This window comes from Mauremys reevesii, linkage group 1 (assembly GCF_016161935.1).
Source record: "Mauremys reevesii isolate NIE-2019 linkage group 1, ASM1616193v1, whole genome shotgun sequence".
In the NCBI taxonomy this organism is placed as follows: Eukaryota; Metazoa; Chordata; order Testudines; family Geoemydidae; genus Mauremys; species Mauremys reevesii.
In genome coordinates, this window is record NC_052623.1 from 170,772,897 (window position 1) to 170,799,786 (window position 26,890).

General features: G+C 41.0%; 1 protein-coding gene across 12 annotated transcripts in view; it reads right to left on the minus strand.

Moving 5' to 3' along the window:
- Positions 1-26,890, minus strand: part of MAP3K7CL (MAP3K7 C-terminal like) — an 80,604-nt gene that overhangs the window by 53,340 nt on the left and 374 nt on the right. The window contains exons 1-3 of one of the 12 annotated variants that reach the window (XM_039520304.1): positions 26,499-26,535; positions 21,034-21,181; positions 1,859-1,956 (exon numbers count right to left, since the gene is read on the minus strand). The exons of 4 other annotated variants lie outside the window; for them this stretch is intronic. In XM_039520304.1, coding sequence (XP_039376238.1) covers positions 1,859-1,861 — 3 coding nt within the window. In that variant the 5' untranslated portion in view covers positions 1,862-1,956; positions 21,034-21,181; positions 26,499-26,535. Of the gene's footprint in view, positions 1-1,858; positions 1,957-2,118; positions 2,428-2,512; positions 2,952-21,033; positions 21,182-22,685; positions 22,784-26,498; positions 26,548-26,890 lie in introns of those variants that run through there. 7 more of the 12 variants (XM_039520312.1, XM_039520295.1, XM_039520324.1 and 4 more) reach the window with 7 other exon arrangements.

Here is a 26,890-nt window from a genome sequence, read left to right on the forward strand (position 1 = left end):
AATGACAAAGAAAATTTCCCCACTTTGTCCTGTCAACATATCTCAGCCTTGACCTGGACAGTCACACATTTAAGGGTCAGAAGATTGTTAATTCTCCAAACCTTGGTACTGATCCTTCAATGGGATTCCTTGCAGATGTTAAGGGTCTGCCTAGAGGAAGTCAATTGCAGGATCAGGGACTAATTTAGCCTGTGGCATTTCTTCGGAGTCTGCCAATGCCAAATGGAGGTTTTAATGAGGTGGATCCCTCTTCACTAAGAAACAGCCCCAAATCCCAATTCATTTCACATAGAACACCAAATAACCATCAAATATTAATGGCCTTCAGTTGCTATCAACTGACAGGATAAGCTTAAAGCATGTCCAGGCTTATGGCACTTATAGTTATATTATGTGTATTTAGACTTTCGGATAAAAGTTTTTTTCCCAAACAAAGTCTATTAGGTATTTGATGTCCAACTTAAACTCCTATATATCTCATATAAAGCTGTTGTAATTAACATTCACAAACAGTATACACTGAGGTCCCAATCCTGCAATGAGCCAGGTCCTTGTATGGAGCCTACATGAAGCCAATGGAACTTACATTGGTGAAAGATCAGCCCAGGCAGAAATCATTGTAGCATTGGGCGGTAAGAGAACTAAGCAAACTTCAAACATTACCCAGCAGTGCACTGCACCTATATCACCTAGGTGGATTGCTACATGAATAACATTTAAAGAAATAAACACAAGTGTAAAACATCCACAGAAAATTGGAAATCAAATTATTCAATGAAGTATAACAAAATTGCTAAAAGCTGCGCTATACTTCTGTAGACAATGTGGTGAAAAGGGAAAAGACAGCTCTCTTAGCCAATCATATTGCAGCTTTTCTGTAACACTTTCAAAAGCAATGGTTGTTTTTCTGCACTAAAATTGCATCACCCCATTTGATGTTATGTTTAATTATTAGAACATCACATAAAATCAGTACAACAGAACATCATTACAAGATAAAGGTCTTGCTTGAGGATGCACAAAAGTCATCCCTACATCAATCCTTTGCAGGCTGTAGAGTAGCACCAAGCATGAGTTTGGCCCACTGACTTAAACATTTATTTTTTGTTTTGTCTGTCTGAGCATTTAGCCAGCAAAGGGATACTGTTACTCTGTGGCAATGTTACACAATAAGCCACTGACATGAACTTTGATCAAATAGTGGATGCTTTACAGTGCTTAGATTTTCTTTAAAAAAAAAAAAAAGGGACAATTATTCTAAAATCCTTACTTTGGAGCTGGCAGCCTCTTTTCATATTAATATTTGGAGGATTCTCATGAATAACCCCATCTTCCCTATTATTACTAATCAAAAGAACACCCTCCCCCACCAGCATCAATTGGAAGAGAGACCACAAAGTCATTTAAACAGACAAAATGCATTTTTTCGGGGGGGGGGGGGTCTGTTTATGTAGTAACTTTTTCTAGAGTAATGATCTCCCTCGTCCATGGTCTCTTTGTGAAAAGTATTTGAGACCTTGCATGGTTCTTTTGTTGGTTTTTTTTTTAAAAACAGAACAATTGCAAAAACCAAAATTATTTATCATAACATACCCTCCCACCACATGACTCTCAAACAATCCTAGAACAAAAGAAAGACGCAAATTCACACAACTTTGAAAACAAGACTGTTCATCATTACATATTGTATCACACATGCACCACATCTGCTAACCATCATCAGACAGGTTTTCTACACAATAAGATGCTTCATGTTTAATATCACAGATTAAGAAATGAGAAAAAAAATTCATGGAAGTTAATACCATTTTAACAACAAACACGATAGGATGTCTTTTGTTGGAATCCTTAAGCTTACCATAACTGAACATTGTTTGAAGTAAATCAGTGGTCTTGTCCCATTCACATACTGTGTGGTCTACAATGTTTACAAATTACCAGTATTTAGTCACCAATCTGGGGGCAAAAATAAATGCTCCCTTCAATAACTAATTTTTTTAATATTACACAAGAGACTTTTTCATTTTGTTTTAATTTATGGAAAGAAAATCCTAGCTATATATACACACTGTACATGAGCCAGTTATCTCATTTTATGAATTAAGATTATTTCTTCACCAGATTTTCTGCAGAATCCTCAATGGTCTCTATCATCAAAAAGAAAATAAAGGAAACAAGAAGGCAGGGAAACCTTCATTTCAGTGCTCTGTGTGTAAATAGGATGATGAATGTCCCATCGGCTCAGGGAAATGAAACAGACCAACTGCGTACAAACTTCCCACTTATTTTCCTCACACAAAAAAAGACAATCATTCTGTAGACAGAAGGATATGGGAGTGGGCAACTTTGAGTATAATGAGGTGTTTAAAAGAATCCCAGAAAGCAGTTCCATATTCATGAGGACTGTCTGTGGAACAGGCTGTTGTTTCTTTATAAAAATCTGTAGCAGAACTCAGATTAAGTGTGTTACAGCTCTATCAGTTTAGTTCAGTTTTCACACCTGTTGCCTTACCTCACTTAGTGGAGAGTCTGCACTTGTATAATCCAGGGCTAGCCACTGCCTTGGCTTGTCGTTGCCTTTATGGAGTAAAGATTCAATAAAAGAAAAGGCTGCACCTGCTACATAGTAACAAACTGACAAGAGTCTGAGAAGCTGAGACAGCTGTTAAGGCAACATGCTGCTACCTGCACTTCCCATAGGCTTTGCTGTGCCACAAGAACACCCTTTTCTGCTTTTCTTCGCAATTCCACTCTCCCTTCCTTTCCTTTCCAACAATGAGATTTATGATGTTGTCATGCTTGAGAGGGAAAAAAAATCCTTCTGACAGAGGCATTAATAAGCAGCAAACTGTGGAGAGTTCAAGATTTTTAATTCATTAGTCCTGGCAAACCTAAAATACAAACAGACTTGCTTCACAGGACAGGAATGTTTTCAGCATGACCCAATCAGTGTCTGTGTCTATTCCAGCAAACTGGCAAAGATAGCATGACTCCAGTCAGCAAAAATGTCTGTGGCTCGAATCAGCTTGGGGTGACATTGCCAACTTGGACTGGCTACACGCAAACTATTAAATGATAGAGGCAACTATCAAAGCTAACAATGAGGATGAGGCTTGGTGTTTTAGGCTAGGTTTGTAATGGCTTTGGTAAAGTGCCTAATAACAGACTAACAATGGATGATAGAATTATTATATTAAAGAGACAATGGATTAATTTTAGTAGTATATTAGAGTCCTGTATAGTCTTCATATAAGTACATTCTGAAGGCAGATTTATTTACAAATATTTTGGACAGGAATTGAAATTGAAATTGACTTAAAACTAACAGCTTGTAGATTCTGCTGCTATTTCTGACACTGCCAGTCAGTTTTGTAACTACAAGCAAGGTAATTAGTAACTGAATATGGAAATGCTGTGAAAAAAAGAAGCAGTTGTCCAGACTGATGCAATTACAACAAGCAAGCTTAAACACCCTGCTGGCTGTATGTATTCTTCTGGGTAACTGCGATCCCTGAAAGTGCAAAGGATACTATAGGACAGGAGATTGACTGACAATATATCTGCTGCACCTATCATTATACTGTGGGGTTTTTTAATTAAGAAAAGCTTTTTCTTTCACCAACAGCAGTTGGTCCAATAAAAGATATTACCTCACCTTGTCTCTCTGACATCCTGGGACCCACGAACCAACACAGCTACAACACCACTTTAAAAAAAAGTTAGTTTCCCTACCTTCAAATATTTTTTAAAAAACAGTAAATTTAATTTGACAGGTTATCCCAAATGCCCATATTCTGGAATGTCTCAAGGACAGCACATCTGGGGCCAGATTCTCTGGTTCATCTGAGGCATACTAGATGCAGAAGCAGGGGGAGCCGCAAAGGTGGCATTAAATCAACTTTCTGTCTCCCCCCACATCCTGGCATTGGCCAGGAACTGATCCAGTCCCAGAATAAATAAGAGCTATCCTTTGGCTGCTCTAATTTACACCTAGTTCCCTGTGACCCAAGGGGCTGTTCCACACTTGGAGATAGCTGGGGCACAGAGCCACCCTGCTTACACTCCCCTTTCTCCAGGAAAGACCCCTGTGCTGGGAACTTGGAGGAGGTGGTGTGGAAGCACCACACAGGCTCTACATTACCTAGGGATTCCCCTGATAGCTGATTAAACCTGCTTTCTAGCTTCACTGTGCCACCAGAGCAGGAACAAGAATCTGGCCAAGGGAATATGTTCCATGATTTCAAAGCATCAGCATGCCCCGACTTCTACACTCATGAGGGAGCTCATCCATCCATCCATCCTTCTTTCTTTCTTTTTCTTTCTCAGCTGTAAATATACTTCTAAAAATATATTTATAATAATCTCTATTTATCTCATTTTGGAGGAAGACTTAGCTTTGTTCAGAACCACTATTATTACTGAAATTTCACAATAAAATAGCACTGCAACTTAATATTGATCTCAATGAGGGATTCTTTCTCCAACTAGAGGACTAATTATTTTTAAAGTTGGAAGAGGTCTGAATGAACTCACAAGGTTCAATGCAGTGAAGAATAGGTCCTATATAAGGTATTTCTAAGATGCACAAAACCTTGGTATTTAAGCACCAACAAGACTTACCGTACCTTCACTAACCAAGACAGCAAGATTCCTAATCACTCTCAAACACATGCAATCTATCTGGTATGCCCAAGATGAAGCAGAAACACTGACACATGCATGACTTTTCAAAACAGTTGACTGACAGTGCACAGCTACCAGATCACAGTGTATATAATGCATGTATTTGCAAATTCAATACATAATATTTTGGTATTTTTCTATCTATTGTAAGCATGTTATATCATATTCTCCATTTATTATATATCAGTGTTTCTGATGAAATTCCATATTACTCTTCACATATTTCAAAAGAAGACAGTCTTAACAGTGCTTAACTCCAAAAACGTAAAACAATTCTCGCACATCTCTTTCAGTCAGTTTAGTACCATGCAGGGCTGCAAGTCACCCTTTGGGACACAGAAACTATATAAACCAAAAAAACCTTGTATCACATTTAAATTTCAGTGCTTTATACATTGATTAGTCCTCTGGAACTACTGCTGTATGTACTATGTGGATGACAGTGTAGTCTGACATTTTCAATACAACAATGGGAATCAAGAATCCAGGGCTTTATCTTTCAAGCCCTTATTCATGTGAGTAGTCCCACTGAAACCAAGCACACAATGACATGGGACTTCTGTGACTGCATTGATCCTAATTTGGTGGTCATGTGGTTGTCCATCTAAAGAGCTCATAAACAAACTAGATTTTTAAGACATATTTTCAAATGTTTGAGTTCACATTTTAAGAGGAGTTTTCCCTGATTCCTCTGAGACCCTATCCATCAAACCTTAACATTAAGACATTTTACATATACAGCACTGTATCTGAAATATTAGGTTGAATAATTACTATCATTCTGTAATTATTTTTATAACCTGTTTACTACTGGGAATATAACATAACAAAACATTCAATTAAAGCTGAAATCAAGCAATAACATGCACTGATATAGCACCTTTCATATGAAATTCTCAAAATCACTTTACAAAAAAGGAGAACTGAGTCTTAGTGAAATTAGATTACATGCTTAAATTCCTATTAAGGCACTGTAAAACTTGGGAACAGACTCTAGTGGCCCAATCCCATGGCTCTTATTCATGTGAGCAGTCCCATTGCACCCAAGAAAACTACTCCACGATTTGGTGCAGCACAGTAAATACTTGTTCATAACAGGCTGAATATACACTTGACAGTAATCTCTATGAAAAGTTCAGAATGCTGATAATCCCTCTGGTTTTTCCTGTAGAAGCATAATAGCAGTGCTGTACCCTGTTTTCCTGCCAGCCTGCTCTTAGTCATCAGATGTTTGGTACCCGAGCAAAATTCTTTTGATCCCATATCACATTATGAAACCTGAACTCCTCTAGAAGAGTGACATACAGGATATCATGTTTTAGTCATCAAAAGATTCTGAAGTAATCATACTTTAAATTAGAAGCACTGCAGCTTATTGATATCTGGTACAAGTTTGTAATTTTTAAAAATATGAAGTATCGATTATTTTACACATGTATAAAGAGCTGTAAAATGATCAGTGTTTGCTATCTAACAAAACACCTGTTTCCTTCCTTTATAGCTGTGCTACTTTCAATTCATGTGAGTTTCCTAATATGAATAGTATTTGATAGCATATGACCTCATTCAAACTGAAATGGTGTTTCAGAGGTTGCCAGTCACTATTTAAAAATACACTTAAAAATATTCTAACACATGGATGATGTTCAAAGGAGATGTTGAAAAACATGCTTTTCCTAGGGAAATTTTCATTTCATTGTTTCATCTGAAAAGAACACAAGACAGAATACAAACAGAAATTAACTTGTTTTTTTACAGCAAAAACTGTTTAAGGGTCCAATTCTGCAAAGTTGCAGAGCACCCTTGATGCTCACGGAGGTTGATGGAAGTTAAGGATGCTCTACACCCCACAGGACTGAGTTCTGAAGGAGGAGCAAATAGCAACAAGACAGATTCTTTAACTACACATCACATGCTGAATCACTGAAGCCAACGGGATTGCCCGGGTGTGAGTTGGCACAGAATTTAGTCAAATAAAAATATTTAATGAGTGCATTTTTTGCCTGATCCTGTACTCCATTCTCAGCCAAATGTTCTATTGGAGAGTTCCTCTGAATATATAAAATACAAGGTCTAAAATATTCCACTGAAAGGGAATGTGCAGTAGGAGGTGGTGTTTTGTGCATGTAAAACATTTTTCATTGATATTTTTCTCTTTCAGATTGAAAAAAAATGTAGTTGCATTTGTAGGGGGAAAAAAAACTTAGTGGAAATTTCTATAGAAGTGAAATACCAACCAAATGTATAGGAAAACTGAGCTATACCCAGAAATTTGGCACAAATCACTCTCCCCTTTTCCTACATCCCCCCATTCCCCAACAAGTGGGGACAAACACTGAATAAATTTAAGCTTGCTATTTTAGAAATCCATTGTTTTGCCATCAGTTAATCCTTTTCTAGTTCACTAAAGAAATCCCAGAATGCATCATTCTGTGATTTCACTGATACAATTAGTCCCATGCAATCCATTATAAGCAAGTTAAACTAATTATTTCTGTGCTGAATGCCCTCAGTACCTTAGCTGGGCATTTAACACATACTTTGGTGCTTACATGATTACATCATTTTTTATTTTAGCTTTGCAATTTAACTTTAAGAAATGTATGGCTATAATGAAAAGTGTTCCAGATACTTCTGATAAAAACATTCAGAACTAAGTTTTCTGCTTAGAACCTGTACAACTTCATTGACTTTTAAGGTGCTGCACATGGTGTCAGTGCTCAGTGTGAAATGAATATACATACACCTCTACCTTGATATAACGCTGTCCTCGGGAGCCAAAACATCTTACCGCGTTATAGGTGAAACCGTGTTATATTGAACTTGCTTTGATCCACTGGAGTGCGCAGCCTTCCCCCCGCCACCCAGAGCACTGCTTTACCGCATTATATCCAAATTTGTGTTATATCGGGTCGTGTTATATCGAGGTAGAGGTGTATAGATCAGTAAAATGTCCTCTGCAGTTAGCATCACAAAGGAAGCTCAGCCCAAAGGACCCTTACTGCATGCTCTGGTGTTGGTAGTGTCAATACGGTGTCCAGTGCCCTCCGGTCGTGACCCATGGGGAAGCAGAGGAGGAGGAGGCAGCTGAGCGCCGCAGTCAGAGAGGTGGCTGCTGGTGTGGACTATAGGGATTTTCCATCCAGTGCACTGTCCTTCTGGGATCGCTCCCATCAGAGATAGGAGAAGGGGACTGCTTGGCTATGGCATCAGTTCATTTCCAAACCTGCCTGGCTCCATTCTTGCCTGGGGGAGGGGGCTGAGGTGAGCCCCTCCGACCTGGGCTACTAAAACAATGCCTGCAACTTGCCAACAAAGCTGACCTGTTCAATCCTGTCTGGTTTCTCTGCAATTAAAGGAATGGGGGACTGAGATGAACCCATCCAGACTGGATTGAGGGAGAAACTGCATGCTCCATCAAGACACTTGGTTAAGGAGGGACGCATGAGACACAGACCTTCCCTTTTGCCTCTGGCTTTCTCAGTCTAGATCCCTCCTGAAGCCTTCAGCAGCACTAGTAGCTGCAAATGCCTCAGAAGAGGAGATGCAGCTGAGGAGACAATCTTGTCAAAAAGGCAGCCCTGGGCCATGACTGGGACTCAGATAGACACATTAGTGAGATGAATTTTTAGTCAGAAATTTGAAATCAAGTTTGGAATTTCCTCAGAAGAGCTCTGCACAAGCAGAGCTACCAGCCAATGGGGAGACAGAGAAAACCAGAGGGAACTTCAGGGAACAAGGTGCTGCCCTGCTGCCAGTGACTGACTTGTCTAGTTCTGCCCCCAAGCTGCAGGCACGCTGAAGGATCCACTGAAAAGTATCAGTGGACCTCAGCATGATGAAGAAAGGTGGTTTACAGCCATGTTTCCTGAATCCTCCCTCTCCACAGCCGTACTGATCACAAGCTCAGCGCAGTTAAGGATCATCTGTCCCTTAGTATCCCTTAGCTAAATATGGATCTCAGCTTCACCATATTTAACTCTCACCATTGGGTCAATAAATCTTGGTATTCATCTAAACCAGGGGTAGGCAACCTATGGCACGCATGCCGAAGGCGGCACGCGAGCTGATTTTCAGTGGCACTCACACTGCCTGGGTCCTGGCCACCAGTCTGGGGGGCTCTGCATTTTAATTTAATTTTAAATGAAGCTTCTTAAACATTTTTAAAGCCTTATTTACTTTACATACAACAATAGTTTAGTTATATATTATAGACTTATAGAAAGAGATCTTCTGAAAACATTAAAATGTATTACTGGTATGCGAAACCTTAAATTAGAGTGAATAAATGAAGACTCAGCACAGCACTTCTGAAAGGTTGCCGACCCCTGATCTAAACAAACTCAGGGAAATAATTTCTGTTCTCAGGTGACACCTGGAGTAACTGCACTGATTTAATTGGATATTACAGACTCAATTGTCAACATTATGCTGATGATAACAAGCAAGTGTGTACACACAAATAAACACTCAAAATCTTAAACAGAAAATGTTGTCACTAAGCTTCCCTGCTGTCAGGAAGAAATAAGCATCCCTAGGACACAAAGGTAAAAAGCCCAGCAGCAGCAGCCAGTGTCCTGCCTTTCATTAGAACTGCCACTCTTGTTACCACTACTGGAGCTGCATTTGCAGTGGCACCAGTCAGAACTGTAGAGGGGAAAGTGTAGGGTAGGCAAATGCAAGACTCATCTATTTGCAGAAGTTTGTTCTCAAAAAATGCAGTTTATATCAGTCCAGCCATCCCTTTCCCTTTTCTATAAATATCCACCCTCTCCCTGCCCCCAGGAAAAGACAACATATGGACTATATAACCCATCATGGGCAGAACAGGAAAGATAGCCCAAGAATACAGCAGCTTAAAGTTCTTGTATTGGGCACCTGCTTACCACAAAGTGATTGGTACATTAGAGATAGGTATATTTGTTACATTTAAAAATATTAAAAAACATTATTAAAGTTGTGAAATCAATAGTTAACAGAGCAGCATTAACAAACTACTAGAAGGTACATAGCTACATATATAGAAATCAATACACAAGACTAACCGGCAGGTACACAGAACCCCAGAGTGATGCCATATTATGTCACGATAGGCAGCAATGTTTCTAGGTGATGTCTACATAAATTATACTGACAAAAGTGCTAATGTCGCTCAGTGGTGTGAAAAAACCAACCTGCTAAGTGACATAAGTTATACCAACAGAAGTGCCAGTGTGGACAGCCCTATGTAAGCAGAAGAGGCTCTTCTGCCAACATAGCTACCACCGCTCATTGGAGGTGGTTTAATTATGCTGACGGCAGAGCTCTCTTCAGTCAGCACAGAGCGCCTACACGAGCAATCTTACAGCAGCACAACTGCATTGGTACAGCTGCGCCACTGTGAGATTGCTAGTGTAGACATGGCCTAAAAAGTGGTATTTCCAGGAATGACTTCTCTGCATTAGTTAATTAGTGTTATTATAAAATGTAATGTTATTCCCAGAAATGACTTATCTTGATGCTTCTTGGAGACAAGTAATGCATGGTGACAGTGCCCTCAGTTTCCCAGTTAGGTAAGCCAACAAAAAGCAGTTTTCCTATATGCTTTCAGATACCCCACATTCACAGGCTTCAATGGTTTTAGAGTTTTAGCTGAACAATTTCTAATAACGTTGACTACAGCTCAGCAATTATGATCCTCAAATATACATACAATTACACTTAGAAAACTCATGATTTGACACAAAACATCCTTCTTTTGAGCGTTCATAGTCCATTACTTACAATAGGTTCTTTAAACACACCACACTGAATCATGTATATAAATAATATTTCTCCAAATATATCTGCTCCCCAATGCTGCCCCTTACAGGACACATTTTAGAAGTTCATTATATCAAAGATGCAAACCAAGACCCTTGAAGACCACAAGAGCTGAAGTTTCTCAGCACAACATAGGTTTGGGCCCATTTTGAAAGAAACAGTTCACAAATATGTGTAGGAGTACTTTTTTTTTTTTTTAAAGTTTCCTTTGCTTAATTTCTGCCTAGGTGTTGGTTCATCAACTTGATTTCCCTTCCCACTTTTGACTTACACTTTTTAATGAATGTCCAGTTTTTGACTTACAAGTGATTTTGTTCCTGTGCTCATTAAGCAAGTTTTATAGCAACACAATAAGATCTCTGAGCTAAACCTATGTAATAATTTTTTAAGAGTTGCTAAATCTTTCAAAATAAACTTGGTTATAAACCATGTTCTGTAGCGTGCCGGTGTTGTACAGCTAGGGTGACCAGATGTCCCAATTTTATTGGGACAGTCCCGATTTTTGGGTCTTTTTCTTATACAGGCTCCTATTACCCCCCTCACCCCCGTCCCAATTTTTTACACTTACTGTCTGGTCACCCTATGTACAGCCTCTGTGTATGCTCCCCAAATCCTGCTTCTCTTGGGTGCGGGATTATAATGGTATCACAGCAGTGCTGGTACAACTGGGGTCTTCTATGCCCATATGGAGATGGAAAGCAAGATTTGCCTTTAAGTACTTGAAATGGGTAGGAAAGTACCCATTAATAATGTGTAATGCCCTGATTCTGCAAGGAGCTCTGTGTAGGTGGATCTCCATGCCTGTGCAGAGCCCCACTGAACTCAACAGAACTCTGTGCAGTTGGGCTGTTTTGCAGCATCAGGGCTTACATTTGCATGCAAGCACTGACGGGGAACAGATCCTCATACACTTAAGATGAAACGATTTTGAATTCTTGAAGCCTTAATTTTGTACAAAGGTTAAACAATTCTGGAAAGAAGAAAACCTTATGTCCCCAAATCAACTTCCAGTACATTAAAGACAAAATTCATGCTTTCTGACACTATAAGTAGTGTAATTAGGGATAATACTCCTTTTGCTATGGAATTGCATTTGTGTTTCGTTATTTCAAGTGCAAATACACTTTACTTAGCCTTTACTGTCTACACATTTGTTCATTTCAGAAGAAGCACTCAGGACTGCATTAAAAGAGGGGTGCATTGCATGTGAGGGATGAGGTTCATGATCAGATCTGTCCAGGGAGGGAACAGGGAAGAGTATCCCAGTTACAGTTTATATTATTAACGTCTCTATAAAATTTTTCAAACTCAGCTAAATCTTTGGGGATTGGTCCTGCTTTGAGCAGGGGGTTGGAATAGATGATCTCCTGAGATCTCTTCTAACCCTAATAATCTATGATTCTATGATTCTACAAAGTAACCATTAAGCTACATACATGGGATTGATTCCTCATTGCATTATTCCAGTTTCTCCAGTTTTACAGCAACCAATGGAGTGACAACTGCATAAAAATAGAGTAATGCAGCAGTGAATAAGGCCCATCATTCCTGAGCCTGTGAACCTCATAATGTAGTGCTGCTTACTATATTAAGATTTTTTGTGTCATCATGGCTAAGTATTGGCATTTCAATTATAAATCACTATTTTCAGGAGTTACAAACTAACACAATGTGGTGCACAAAATCCCAGCCTATATACAAAATACATGCTACACTGTTTTTGAGTTATACAATGGGGGAAATGATCTATTTTAAATATTCATTTGCTAAAAACTAAACTTTGCAGGTCATAATTTGCAAACAAAAAACATTTACAAAGGTTGAATGTGTGAGTCAGTAAAGTGGAAAAAAGTTGACCTAATGCCCAAAAACATTGTTACACTTTCTTTACATAAATCCTACACCTTTAAAATACACAAATGTCACTCAGAATGTCTGTAAATGAACACAGATGTCTGTAAAATGACCAAAAACTTCAAATTTGGGTGTCCTAAGAGCACCTTTGTTTTCACTCTGATGGTGGTCCTTGTTCTAACTGGAATGGTTGTAGAATGGCTGAATAAACCTTACCAATAATTTTGTATAATCTCTAAGGGTTTTTTGCAATAAAAAACATATATGACACACTTAGAACATGTGCTCCACGTTTCATTGTTTCAGAGTTGGTGTGATTCCAATTATGCATCATCATTATCCTGTATTATCTTAGAACTACCAGGATCAGCAAAATAGAGAGTTCACTTAGAGCTTGTCTACATTAGCACTTTACAGCACTGCAACCTTCTCACTCAGGGGTGTGAACCCCCACCCCCACCCCGAGCGCTGCAAGTTTCAGCACTGTAAAGTGCCAGTGTAGACAGTACACCAGTGCTGGGAGCCGCTCCTCCCGTGGAGGTGGTTTTTTTATAAACTACAAAGCCACGTTAAAGTGCCGCCACGGCAGCGCTGGCACAGCCTACGTTTTAACGTTGTTAGTGAAGACATGTCTTTAGTTCAACACAATAACACAAGAAAAATGCAAAACAGAACGAAAGCCAGCCCATCTCAGTTAGCAGTTTTGCTTCCAATACAGTACTTCTTTAGAAAACAACAAACAAACCAACCAACCCTACATACACCAATTGTTTTCATGGCTAATCTGTTTTGTTTATCCAGCAGAGTAACTACTCTCAATAGCAAGAAGTCTGGATATCATTTCCCATATGCAGAGCCCTTCTCCAGTTTGTAGGGATATCTGCTTGTCCTTACATTTCACAATGGCTTAATAGCTTTCTAGCATCCATGTTATAATCTTCCAAATTACCTCCAATTTAATAACTTCATTTATGTATCCCTGAATAGGTTTTGGTCTTATTGCTCTTAAGCATCATGCACTGTTTGACAATATTTTCCACAGACGACATTCCCCAATCCTTCATTTTTATTTCATATTTTCTCTATACTGAACTGCAGGTTCTTAAACTATCTAGTTTATTCTGAATTGTATTGTTCTTCCTTTATTATGATCGCTCCTTTTGTAGCATAAAGCACATGAATATCCGTTCCTCTTTTTATACTTCAGTTCCTCAAAATGACTGGTTAACATCATGACTTGGCTAAATTTCAGACGGTTACATTCTGCCTTCCAAAATGTCCCTTGCATTTTAGTTGATTAAAATACTCTTCACTTCCTGTCCTAAATTATGCTGTTCTTAGTTATAGCTCTGTACTATTAAATGGCTGCCATTTTCCATCCCAGAGGTAAGTGTCATGAATGGGTGAAAATGACTGCTGCATATGTAGTTTATGCATCAGGCTGTCAGAACGCTTCATGCCTACTGTCCCTACTTAAAATGTAGAGTCACTGTATTTATTTTTAAGCGATAAATTTGCCATTTTTCCAAGCTGTCTCCTCAAAAAGTTCTCTGTATCCAAGGTATTTCAGTGGAATTAAAAAACATGTCCCTATTTTTCTCCCTAAATGGAGATTTTCAATATTCACAGGTGTGCTTTGGGAAATTTTGCATGAAAAATATTATATAATCGTCAATCATTATTTATTATTTACTAATACTCCCTTTTCTACCGTGCTTCAATCAAGATCTGACGCTGACATTCCCTATCTGTGAATATACTTTCTCAGTTCCTGCTTTTGGATATATATGCAAACATCTCAAGCACCCCAAAGTAGCTATTACTTACAGAAATTTTAGCCCTATTTTTGAGGGGTTTTCCCTTGACATCTTGGGTTAGATTACTCCCTCGTATAACTCCACCAAAGTCAACAGGAATTACAACAGGGATGAATCTGACCCATCATATTAAATACTTCACAACCGATTTACTTCATTCAAACTAGTAATGTTGTATAGTGAAATCTAATAGGCTGAAACAATTTTAAGATACTTGGCAGCATATCATGATGGTCTTGCCCTCTATGGTAAAATATATCAGCACCTTGACCCATGCTGTGATGCCGCTATCCTCTGCAGACGTGGGTCACTGTATGTATGTATTGTTTTATATTGCTTGTTTGTCTACTTAGGCTATGAACTCAAAGACCTTACAATCTATGTCCCCTCTTTGCTCCATACAGTGCCAAGCACACGGATGATGCTCAACAAACAATCCTAGGAAACAAAAGATGAAAATAAAAAAAACTTTCTTTTCAAAATCTCCCCTCAGTGAATTTCCTCTTAGATTCCTGACTCTTTTTATTCTCCCAGAAAAATTCAGGTCCCTGTTTCAGTATTGACCTCAGTCTCCAGCAGAGTTGCAGACCCACACTCATTCGTCTTTAATCGTGCCCTGACTGAGTCAAACTTGACCACAACCCGATCTCCTAAATCAACCTGAACTCCACAGTTCTCACATACACATAAAATACTAAGAAATGTGTGATGGAAGTATACATACAGGGAAAGATAGGGATAGAGTTGCAGCATGAATTCTAACTCCACACCATTGTGTTATTAAAATACATGCATTATGCAAAATCCCCTCACTGTTGGGATTAAGCCACAATGCAGACTATTCAATTGCAGTTTCATGCTTAAAAAAGTGTTGTTTTTTTAAACAAAGGGGCAAATTCTGAGGTAATATGTAAAGTGGAGTAAATTACATGTTGGTAATTGGGTGTAAGTAGGTTTAAGGGAGTAAGATGTACACACCAAGTATTCAAAAGCAGGAAAAATGGGCCACCGCCTGTTTTAAAGTACAACCTCCCATCAGCTACTCTTTCTGCTACAAACACTATTCCAGCCTCTAAACCTGTAAATTCATTCATTCTCATTTGAATTCTCTATGGCTAGTTGAAATTTTTGACAAAAATGTCTTTTCAAACTATACAATTTTTTTTGCAAATTTTTTTGTATCATTTGAAATTTGCCAATTTTCAATTAAACAATTTAACATAGTTGGATTCAAATTAAAATGAAAACTTCTTGGCTTTTGTTTTTTTCTGACAGCTTCTCTTCTCCCCCTCCCTTTTTTCCAGTGGAAAAATCCAAGATTATTGATTTTGAATAATGTTATTGGAAAAAGTCAGAAAATTTCAGGAATTTTTTTAAAAATATATATTTTTTAATTTTTAATGGAAAAATATTTCCATTTTTGACCAGCCCCACCTAGTACAGAGAGTAAAATTCAGGCATAAGAAGGTATAAATTACACTTGGTAAGTCTAGGATAGCCTAAAATTGTGTAATGTATATGGTGGGGAGTGGAAAAGAGGGAATTTGGTTGATAGTGTTCAAAAGCACCAGTATAAAATATAGATTCCTATTTATTTATTTGCAACTGAAGAACTACCAAGCTACTTTTTTTCTGATTGATACAAAATAATTGTTTGTTACCCTTCCTTGGCTTAGATCTTCATTTTTTGCAAAGATTGCAGCCCAGACAGAACTGTTAAGAAATTACAACACTGAAAATAGTCCATAATGGAAATGCAACAGATCCTTACTGCAGTCGTCATCTTGTGAATGGTGATCCTAAAATACATTAATTTGGGGAAGATGGGTCCTCTATAATAACTTCCATTTCCCCCTTTTTAATTCGTCCCTCATAAAGGCTTTGAATCACAGTGAACCAGGAAAGAGGGAGCCTTTGAACTGTGCTCCTGGATTAACATAGAAGTGCTGCTCACGAACATTAAACACTTTTCTTTCCCTTGAGGGCTCAGTTCTGTTGCTTCTAGAACATTCCCAGCCTCTGTGGTCATTGGAAGCAAGGGAAAAGTCTATGCTCTGAACTTTGATCCCTCACATAGCTACCACCAAACTACTTCGGGCCTGGCCCGATGGTACACTGTAACCATCCTTGATGATCCTTCCCAGGGTAACAGATCAGAGAAAGAAATAAGGCCCTGTTGCCCTGCTCCAAACCTCATATGTAGACATATCTCTCAGCTCTGTACCTGAAGACAGTGCCTCTACTAAAATTTTATTTCTCAACTTGCCTGTTTTGGGCTTACAGTGTATTTACTGAGAGATCTGCTGACTCTGTAAATTGCAGAGCTGTATAATATGTTCACAACATAAATTAGAGCTATAGTAGTTTATGCCTGGCGTTAAATGATATAATATGTGTCCTTTAACATATTCTCTGCTGTGTCTTTGGCAACATTTCCCAATGAGGTTCTTTCTCCCAAGCTCTTTAAACAAATTATGTGTTTGACTATGATCTCAAAGCAAAGCTTCTGAAATCATTTCTTGATGTTTTTCTAATTACTATTTCTGGTTTAAAGTTTCTGAAAACTGTGCAAAATGTATCTCTGGCTTGAAGAAATCTAGCATAAAAAGTGAGCTTGTATATAACGATGTTTCCTTAAAGTGAAGTTCTATTTTGAAAAGTGACTACAATAATGGCAACAGATCTGATCCGTACGTGGATTCAGTCAAACCTGCTGATATACCTGAAATAAGATTTTACTGCTTTTTACTCCTGTTAGCACTGCAGAGCAAAAACAACTATGACAATAGTGCACTAGAGTCTAATATTCTTGTGTGGTATCCACCGACTTAATTACTAAGTTTCATTTACAGAATTAATCAGTTTCACTTGTGCAACCCCACTGAACGCAAACTGTTCTAGCATTAAGGGCATGCAGCAGCCCTGAATCTGAGCAGTAAAAACATGAGCTTTATGCTAGTTTAGCCCATACATTCACCCTGACCTGTGCTGTATGCAGTTCAGCTGAACCCAGGATCTGGTTAGTAGTATTCAGCTGACTTTCTGTAGTTCCTTCTTTTGGTTATTGAAATTGATTTTCCTATAAACCCCTACATCAGTGGTTCTCAAATTTTTCCATATCATGACTAAGGCTACGATTTAGTCATGGAGGTCGCAGAAGCCACGGAATCCATGACTTCCAGCAACCTCCACAATTTCAGCCTGTGGCGGTTGGGAGCTGCAGGGTCCTCCGCCACCCAATGGGGCAGGGAGCTGCGGGGTATCCCTGGAGCTCCAAGCCCCACAGGCGGTGGGGGTACCCTTCAGCTCCCGGTTGCCATGGGCAGCAGGGGAACCCCCGATCTCCCTGCCACCGTGGGCCCCCAGAGCTGCGGGGATACTTCGCAGCTCCCAGCTGTTGCAGGTGGCATGGGGCACCCACAGCTCCCGGACACTGCAGCTGACGGGGGGACCCCCAGACCTGCAGGCAGCAGGGGTAACTCACAACCTCCATCTGCTGCAGACTGCAGGGGACCCTGGAGCCCTGACACCCAACTTGTGGTAGGGGCCCCCGGAGCTCCTAGCTGCCATGTAGCTACAGGCAGTGTGTGGACCCACAGATCCCCATTTTGTCACAGATATTTTTAGTAAAAGTCAGGGACACATCACAGCTTCCATGAATTTTTCTTTATTGCCCATGACCTGTCCCTGACTTTTATGAAAAATATCCATGACAAAATCTTAGCCTTAATCATGACTCCATGTTATTTCATAAAAATGGCTTTTAATTCCCATCCCATGGTTTCGGAACCCCCTCATCCATCTAGCCATATGGTCATGACCCCCTGGTTGAGAAACTACGCCCTCCATTGTGTACCTTGACCCTATCACCTGACAGCATGGAAGCTTCAACAGTTGCAAAGAATAATATAATTCTGTACGATATACAAAGAGCAACTTCCAGCTGAGACAGAGCCCGCACAGCTCCTACTGACTTGCCCAAAGAAGGTCTTTCATTTGGCTCACCTGACAGACTTCCTGCCCATGCACAGTGGGTCAAACACTGGTCCTGATGAAGTCAACTGACCTCAAAAGTACTAACATTTGGTTCTACAGTTGCTCTTTGGGTCTTGGCACAAAATAAGTCTAAACACCAAATGTGCTAATTGGTCAAACCCATTTCACTGTCTGGTGACAAGCTAGCAGACACAACAGGTACAGACAGTAACAGCGCTTAGGCTATCAAAAGTAAATCATATGCAGTTTTGATATGATCACACTGACAGTTTCCACACACTGGAAGCTTACTAATGGAAAATCTGTTGTGAATACTACTCAGGGCCTAATCCTGCTCCAAATACAGTCAACAGGACGACTCAGGATTAGGATCATTAAGTATGCAATCAGTATTCAGACATGTATTGTTTCTTACTGTGGTTTCAAAAAAAAGCAGAAGAGAGGAGACTCAGTTTGGCCAGATCTGAAACCTGTTCTTCCATAAAAGATGAGAAGCAGCTGGTACCCAGAGTTGATAAGATAAATAATATTGATGACAAAGAGAAGGTGTGCCTAGTATACTTTTATAAGCAAAAAGACAGGGACATCTTTCCTGGTTGGATGCTGTTTCAGGCACCCTAACATTTATACACAGGGTCCAAATTAAATCTGACTCATATCCAACATGGAGAACTGCTGACACTGCTGAGTTGGTGCTGACTACTTGTTTTCTGAAACAAGGCTGTCACCTTCAGTTCCTGTCTATTGCAAGTGAAATGGTACCTTGAAAATTCTACATACAGTACATTTTTCTTTATTAATCCTGTTAATTTTTATTTAACCCTTTCATTCTGCTGAATGTAAAACTGTTACTAAGAAAAGACTTAGTCAATTATTTCACATCTGAATGTAATAAACATAATGCAGAACTTATATAGCTCTCTGAATTTTCACAGCACAGTAGAAACATTAATGAATAAATACTGATTCTATGGGCACTATAAAAAGAATGTTAAGTATACATAAATACATATTAGATCACTGATTTCCTAATCTATTACTGTTTACACATCTATTACACATTATTGGCTTTAAACAGTAATGTGACATTTTAGTTTTTTTAAATAGTTTTTCTATAAAATGGTTTCTGTCTATTCCTTTTATATATGCGCACGTATTGTTTTTGCCTTGCTTAAGTGTAACTTCAGCAGCTATCCACAGCAGTTGTCATTCTATATAAATATATATGGTAGTACATTATTTTTCTCTGCCTACCATTTTATGTTTAAATGAATATGTACACACGAGTGATTAAAACGAAGCCACTAAGAATACAATATGTAACAACACTACAGTTTTAGATACTGAGCTTTTTTGAGAGAGAACAGTAAGTAATGTGCTCTATGAACCAGGCTGAGGGAGGGTGCATAGTCTCCTGGTCAGAACACAGCACTAGGACCAAGCCTTGGGTTCTAGTCCTGGCTTTGCCATAGGCTCATTCTGTGACTTTCAGTGAGCTACTTTAGTGTGCCTCAATTTTCCCATTGTAAAATGGAGTAAGAATTCTTCCCACAGTACTGAAGTGTTGTGAGACTCCATTCATTAATATTTTTTAAATGTTTTGAGAATCGTGTATGAAAGACACTATATAAATTCAGATGTCAAGATCCTCAGTTCCAGCCAAGGAGTGCACAACAGTTCAGAAATGGGAGGTGAAAAGGTGGCCTTTACACTCCTCTGATCCACTGCCAACTCTACGTTGGGCCAGTCTGCTTACTGATGGCAGCCCTAAGGGGTGATATGGCAACCAGGGATAAGTGAAATACAAGGAAATTCCCCTGGTCACACCAATGTTCCTCAGCCACACTGGCACCAGGGAGGTGAAGACTTTACACACTTTGGGCCTAATCCAAAGACTACTGAAGTCAACAGATTCCCATTCAGTGGGCTTTGGAATCTTCATACCACAGGTTCAGATGACACATAATTAAGAATTCCAAAGTTAACTCTCCCAACTATCACACGATAGGAAAGAGGACAATATAAGAAGAAAACAAGCAGGAAGCAGCAAAGAATCCTGTGGCACCTTATAGACTAACAGACGTTTTGCAGCATGAGCTTTCGTGGGTGAATACCCACTTCTTCGGATGCAAGTGGATGTATTCACCCACGAAAGCTCATGCTGCAAAACGTCTGTTAGTCTATAAGGTGCCACAGGATTCTTTGCTGCTTCTACAGAACCAGACTAACACGGCTACCCCTCTGATACTTGACACAAGCAGGAAGATGCTTGGCCAAACTCTTTCAAGTTAAGGAGTGGCAAAAATATATATACTAGGAAACTCTTCTATCCTCACCCTGAAATGATAAGACTTCTGTCTTCCTTGGAAGTTCCAAATTGCATCTAGCTGCATGGGCATCCTGGCCAACATGCTGGGGTACTATCTAGATTTACAAGATTACATACCTGCATGTCCCACATGCCCACCAACAGAATTGGTGGTCTTCTCTCAGGATCTGCATCCCCACTAAAGTTCTTCCCTTCAGCAGCATCACCACCAAGAGAAACTTATGTCAGAAGTAGTAGCTTCTTTCCAGAAATTGGAGATTGCAATTATTTTTATTATTTTAATCTCCATTACTGGGATCTCGTACAGTTAGCTGCAAGAGTCTCAGTCATTCATTTCCCAGACTGCTGTCCTGTTCTAGCACTTCAGTTCTGTGATAAATACAGCCTGAAGCTCATTAAAATCTTTTCACAGTTTCGACCCTCTGGTTATCAAGACATCTCATAGATCCTGAGAAAACCTTCCTATCTCCAAAAAGGAGTGGTATGTCAAAACAGCAGCCTGGAAGCTTTAATTTCTACACCAGTGTTCTCTGCACCAGAGAATGCACTTACCGTGGCTGCTCATACCATGTCTCATGTTGGTTCTCTAGGTCTCATCTGGTTCTGGAACTCTTTCTCAAGCAAAATGGAGCCTACCAGTTTGCAAGACCTGGAGGAGATGTTGTCATTCTTTTCCAGGTGAGTCTTCCTACTCATGGCGCTAGAAAATTACAAAAACTGTAGTAAACATTTTATTTTCTATGAAGAAGTGATCTCCCTAGGATAGTATTTTGAGAAGGCTAAAGGGGATCACAGAGTGATCTTGTTGCTTGATCTACAAGACAAAAGTGCCACATATGGAGTCACTGCCTCTCTGTGCCTCTGTTTCCCCTTCCATCCTTTGTCTGTCTTGTCTAGTCAGTGTAACTTTTTTAGGTCTGGGACTGTCTTACTATGTATATATGTGGAATCTCGCACAATGTGACCCGCACTTGGCTGGGACCTCCAGAAACTACTTTAATGTAAATACTACTACTAATAATAGAGATTATAGTTCTCATTCCATACTCAGTCCTGTACTCTTTGTGGTCTAACACCTCTGCGTTTCATATGAGGGAGGATGAACTCTGCATATCTTTATAAAAATAAAATATAGCCCTCAGGCTCCTGGTAAGTTACCACTGGAGCCCTTCATTGGCCAAAGTTGGAGGCCCCTTGGCTAAATATAGTTTCAATTTTATAATTTCATCAGATATTTTTTACTTTCCATTTTCCAGCTGAAGACTCCTGGTACTGTACAGGCAACTGGAAATGAAGCTACTTTTTTACATACTATTCTTTGCATCTTTGCAATTTTACCATCCTGAAATTTGATGAAACATGTGTCTGCAGATGAACTGGGGATTTCCATTTGTGCAGTAATAGATTTTGGCTGGTGAAGGAGCAGACAACTGCCAAGAGCCAATTCTCTGACCTTTGGATGGTCCTCTAGTATGGCCAATGTCCCTGCAGAATATAAACTGAGTAGCTGAGTAGCTAAATAAAGATCAAGGCCAAGTCAAAGTCATGACTAGACATCCAGCCCTGAACAAATATTTACTACCCATTCTTGACTGAATAGGAACAAAGGTCTTTTTTACTAATATTTTATATGATTTTAAAGTGTTCTGGCTTCAAAGCCATTTTAATTTGTTTTTTAATTTGTGCTTAGAACAAATTTTTTGGAAGCATTTGACTAATACGCTAAAACACCACCCACATTATTTACTTATCTAAAGCATTGTGAATGGATACAAACACTTGTTAATTTTACTTCTCCAAATAAAACCTGCATTTAATAAGCCATCTGAATTAGGACAAATCAGATTGTTCAAGGAATAAGGTAGAGGATACACAGCCTTTGTTCTAGGCTGCTGATTCAAGTCAGTGATGATGTAAAGTTGTTACCATCTGATGGTTATTGGCAGCCCACATGACTTGAGAGTTTGAGTCTTAGTCAAGTTTCAACATTCCACAAATTACATTCAGTATTTGTAATAATTTGACTAATTAATTAACTAATGACATTTTAATTACTGTAGATTTAATGAGGGAATGTCACTTTCTGACTGGCCCAATGCTTGCCAGGTTACCACTCCATAATACCATGCAGAAATCCTTGGTTCAGCCCCTCAGCAAAGACTTGCTTCTTACAGGCACTGAGAGTGCTTCAGAGACACTGTTACCTGAAAAAGCTGAGAGCCGCATTCATGGGCTCTGAAATGGTAACATCCAGCCTTCGTTGGCCAAAGGTTATCACGATGGGTGACTTGAGGGAGGAGTGAGTAGAAGTCCTCCATTGAGAGAGAGGGGTTTTTGTACTTTTAATGGAAAGTTAAAGGTTTCTTTTCCTAAATAGTCCTGATTCTGCTCTCATTCAGATCAGTGAAAATCAGGAATGAATATACTGAAGTGAAGGGAATTACAACAGACCAAAACCAGTATAACTGAGATCAGGCTCAGGGTCTTTATTTTGTATCAGAGGGGTAGCTGTGTTAGTCTGGTTCTGTAGAAGCAGCAAAGAATCCTGTGGCACCTTATAGACTAACAGACGTTTTGCAGCATGAGCTTTCGTGGGTGAATACTAAAAACACATTGGCTGCATTATGCCAATAAACCTAAGTACCCAGCGCAGCTATGAAATGAGAAACTCAGGAAGAGAAGGGCTGCAGATACCATCACTAAAGCTCATATAATTAAAGCTACGATTTAGTCACGGGTATTTTTAGTAAAAGTCATGAATAGGTCATGGGCAATAAACAAAAAATCACTGCCATGACCTGTGGTGGTGTCCCGGGGGGAGAAGGTGCTGCTTGAGGGAGGACTGGGGGGGAGGCACTGCTGGGGAGGGGGCCCAGGGCCTGCAACACCAGCTGCCAGGGGCCAGTGGACTGCAGCAACTCCGGCCAGCCAGGGACTGCTGCCGGGGGATACGGCTGTTCCGGACGGTCAAGGGCTGCTATCTGGGACCACAGACTGCTGCTGCTCCGGTCAGCTGCCAGGGGACCACTACCTGGGGCTGCGGACTATGGCTGCTCCAGGATCCGCTGCCCGGGGACGCAGACTGCAGCTGCGCCATCCAGGGACCACTGCCTAGGGCCGTGTCTGCTATGGTCGGTCGGGACTGCAGTTGCTCTGGCCAGGGACCACTGCCCGGGGCTGCGGACTGCAGCTGCTCCGGCCAGCTGCCTGTGGACCACTGCCTAGGGCCGTGGAGGCTCTGGCCAACCACCCAGGGACCACTGCCTAGGGCACATCTGCTCTGACCACCCGGGACCACTACTGGGGGCTGCCAGAGCAGTGGCTGGTGTGGCTGTCCCTGAGGCCGTTCCAGCAGCAGCTGGTGCAGCTGGCCTGGAGCCAGCTGCTTGGGCTGCCCTGGGGTCAGCCACACTGGCCCCTTTAGAAGTCACGGAGGTGGCAGAAAGTCACGGAATCCGTGACCTCCATGATAGACATGCAGCCCTACATATAATTAATTAACTACTACTAAATTATCTGACATCCAGTAAAGCAAGTTACAAATATGCTACAAAGACCTTTATATGATGGAAACTCACATGCCTCTTTAGAATAAGCTATACTGGCATAAGCACTTTTATACCGGTATAACTGCAACCATGCTGGAGGGGGAGAATTGGCCACTTTAAAAAAGCTGCAAAACTTTTCAGTGTATACTAGTGACTTCTTGTAGCTCACACAGGAAGTCTGTGATGGGGCACGTAACTGAGCCCACTTCTTCCAAGTACCAAGCTAGCACCCTAACACTAGCTCATCCTTCTCCTCTAATATGAAGCTAGTTCATGCACTGTGTTATTAGAATTGGTACTGTATAAAGCAGTGGTTCCCAAACTTGTTCCTCTGACTGAACCTGAGGACATGGCAGTTAAACAAATCGGCCCGGCCCGCCAGAGGCTTTCCCTGCACAAGTGGTGGAACAACTTTGGGAACCACTGGTATAAAGAATACATGAGGTTTCATTCTCCTGGACACCTTGACTATAAATATAACAAAGCTTGCTCGCTGGCAAATTTTCCTAGCTCTGATTTGTAGACTTATGGAGGAAAGGCCTACATTTTAAAAAATATTAATTAACGAGGTGGTTTGTTGTCAGTTTCACTTTCTACAGTAGTTCTTACTTCTCTTTTCTACTGTGTTACATGGTGTTATAAAAACACACAAGTCTGTTAAATTACGCAAGTCATAACATTAAGGCAAGTGCACCCTCTTGAGGTTGTTTAAGTGACAAACCTTACTTAGAGCTTGTCTACATTAAGAAAATTTGTACTGGTGTAGCTAAATAAATGTAAGATTAGAATAAACAGATTTATTTACACACCAGTGCAAACCCTAAAGTAGACATGCTGCACCATCATGAAGTGGGGCGTAAACCAGTTTAGATTAATTCAGTTATTAAAATAACAAGGATAGTATGTCTTTTACAAAAGCTGTGCAGAAAGAATTTGGTTACAGAAAGAAGTTAAACTAAACTCATTTATATAACCACTAACAAATTAATTTAGAGAAGAAAAGGACTAAGAAGTTAAGGCTTACAATCTGTAAAGGCTTCCTAACCCCTGAATCTAAACTGATTATTGTTTTTATTTGAATGCATCTTCCTTTTTCTCTGCACAGCTTTTGTGTATTATGAAGGATATTTATCAAGGAAGGCCTCTACACAGTTGGCGATCACGTGGTCACCAAAAGCTTCAGTGGTGAGATGACAGATACAGGCATAGCCCCATAGTTAGATGCAACTTACAGGGACAGAAGGGGCTTTTCTGTTGCTGTAGGAATCTGAGTGACAGTGGCTAGGTCAATGGAAGCATTCTTCCACTGACCTAGCTGAATCAACACTGGGCCAACATAACTAAATTGCTGAGGGGTGCGTCTTTTTCACACCACTGAGCACCATAACACCATGTCCACCTACATCTGAAGTGTAGACCACTGAACACCCTGCCAGATCATAAAGTCCAAATGGCCTTCTAGTAAGCCATACAATTTCAAGATTGATCTGGGTGGTGCCGGATCCGCAAGCAAGCTATGTCCCTTTTGGATTTGCCTTGATGATTATGGGTGAAGTTTGTCATGGAGGTCACGGATTCCATGACTTTCCATGACTTCTGCAGCAGCCGGTGTGCCTGGCTCAGGGGCAGCGGCTGCTGCTGCGGCAGTCCCAGGTCACCATGCCCATCCCCCACAGCAGAGTTTGGGTGTTGGAGGGAGCAGGGGGTTGGGGCACAAGACGGGGTGAGGCGGGCTCTGAGCAGCGCTTTCCTGGAGGCTCCCTAGAAGCGGTGACATCCCCCTCGTAAGCTGCTAGGTGGAGGTGTGGCTAGGTAGCTCTGTGTGCTGCTTCCACCCAGAACACTGGCTTTCCAGCTTCCATTGGCTGGGCCCCAACCCCCTGCCACCTCCCACACCCAAACTCTGCTGCTGTTGGGGGTGTGTGTGTGCGAAGCCAGATAGGGAGCCTGCTCGCCCCGTCACCCCCCCCCCACACACACCAGTGGGGGTCTCGGGCAACCCCCCCATTTTATTCACTGGTATTTTTACCTGTCCATGACTTTTACTAATACCCATGACTAAAACGTAGCTTTACTGATGATGCAGCACCATAGTCGACACCCACAGTGCATACTCTGGGGTTTCAGCCTGGGGGAAAGGGTGTCACAAACAGCTGGGCTGCAAACACCCTGCTCTTTCTCCCACATGGGAGAGGGGCCCTAGCATGGAAGAGGGGGACAGGGAGCCTGTCTCTGGAAACACTGAGCCAAGTAACTAAAGCCCTGGGCACTATAGGGATGCCTACACTGTGTTGAAAACCCGGGCTGTGGGACCTGGACTTGGAGTTTCCAAACCCACACCTGAGCATCCCGGGCGGGCTTTAGACCAATTCCACCAATTCCCCCGAATCAGGCCCTGCGCCTAAGAGGGCCCCACGCCCAGTGAGAATCTCTTCCCTGGCTAGAGGCACCTTTTTAATTTTTACTCACCTGGCGGCGCTTCAGGTCTTCAGCAGCACTTCAGCGGCGGGTCCTTCAGTGCTGCCGAAGATCTGGAGCGAGTGAAGGACCCGCCGCCGAAGTCTCGGAGCAGCGCCCGGTGAGTACAAGCCCCACGTGGTTTTTTTACATTTTTTTGGGGGGGGTCTTCCCTGCCGGGGCCATTAAAACTGTTCGAATTGGGCCCCGCACTTCCTAAAGCCGGCCCTGGGAGCACTACATTGCAAGCCTGGGTTTACAATTGCTGGCTCCAGCTCCCACAGCCGTGCTATGGCAGCCGACGTGCCCGAGGCAGGGCTTCAGGCTGGGAGCTCCGGCTTGACCCGTGTCCACACTGCAAAATGACAGAGCGTGGGGCCTGAGTCACACCGGGTCTGCCGCGC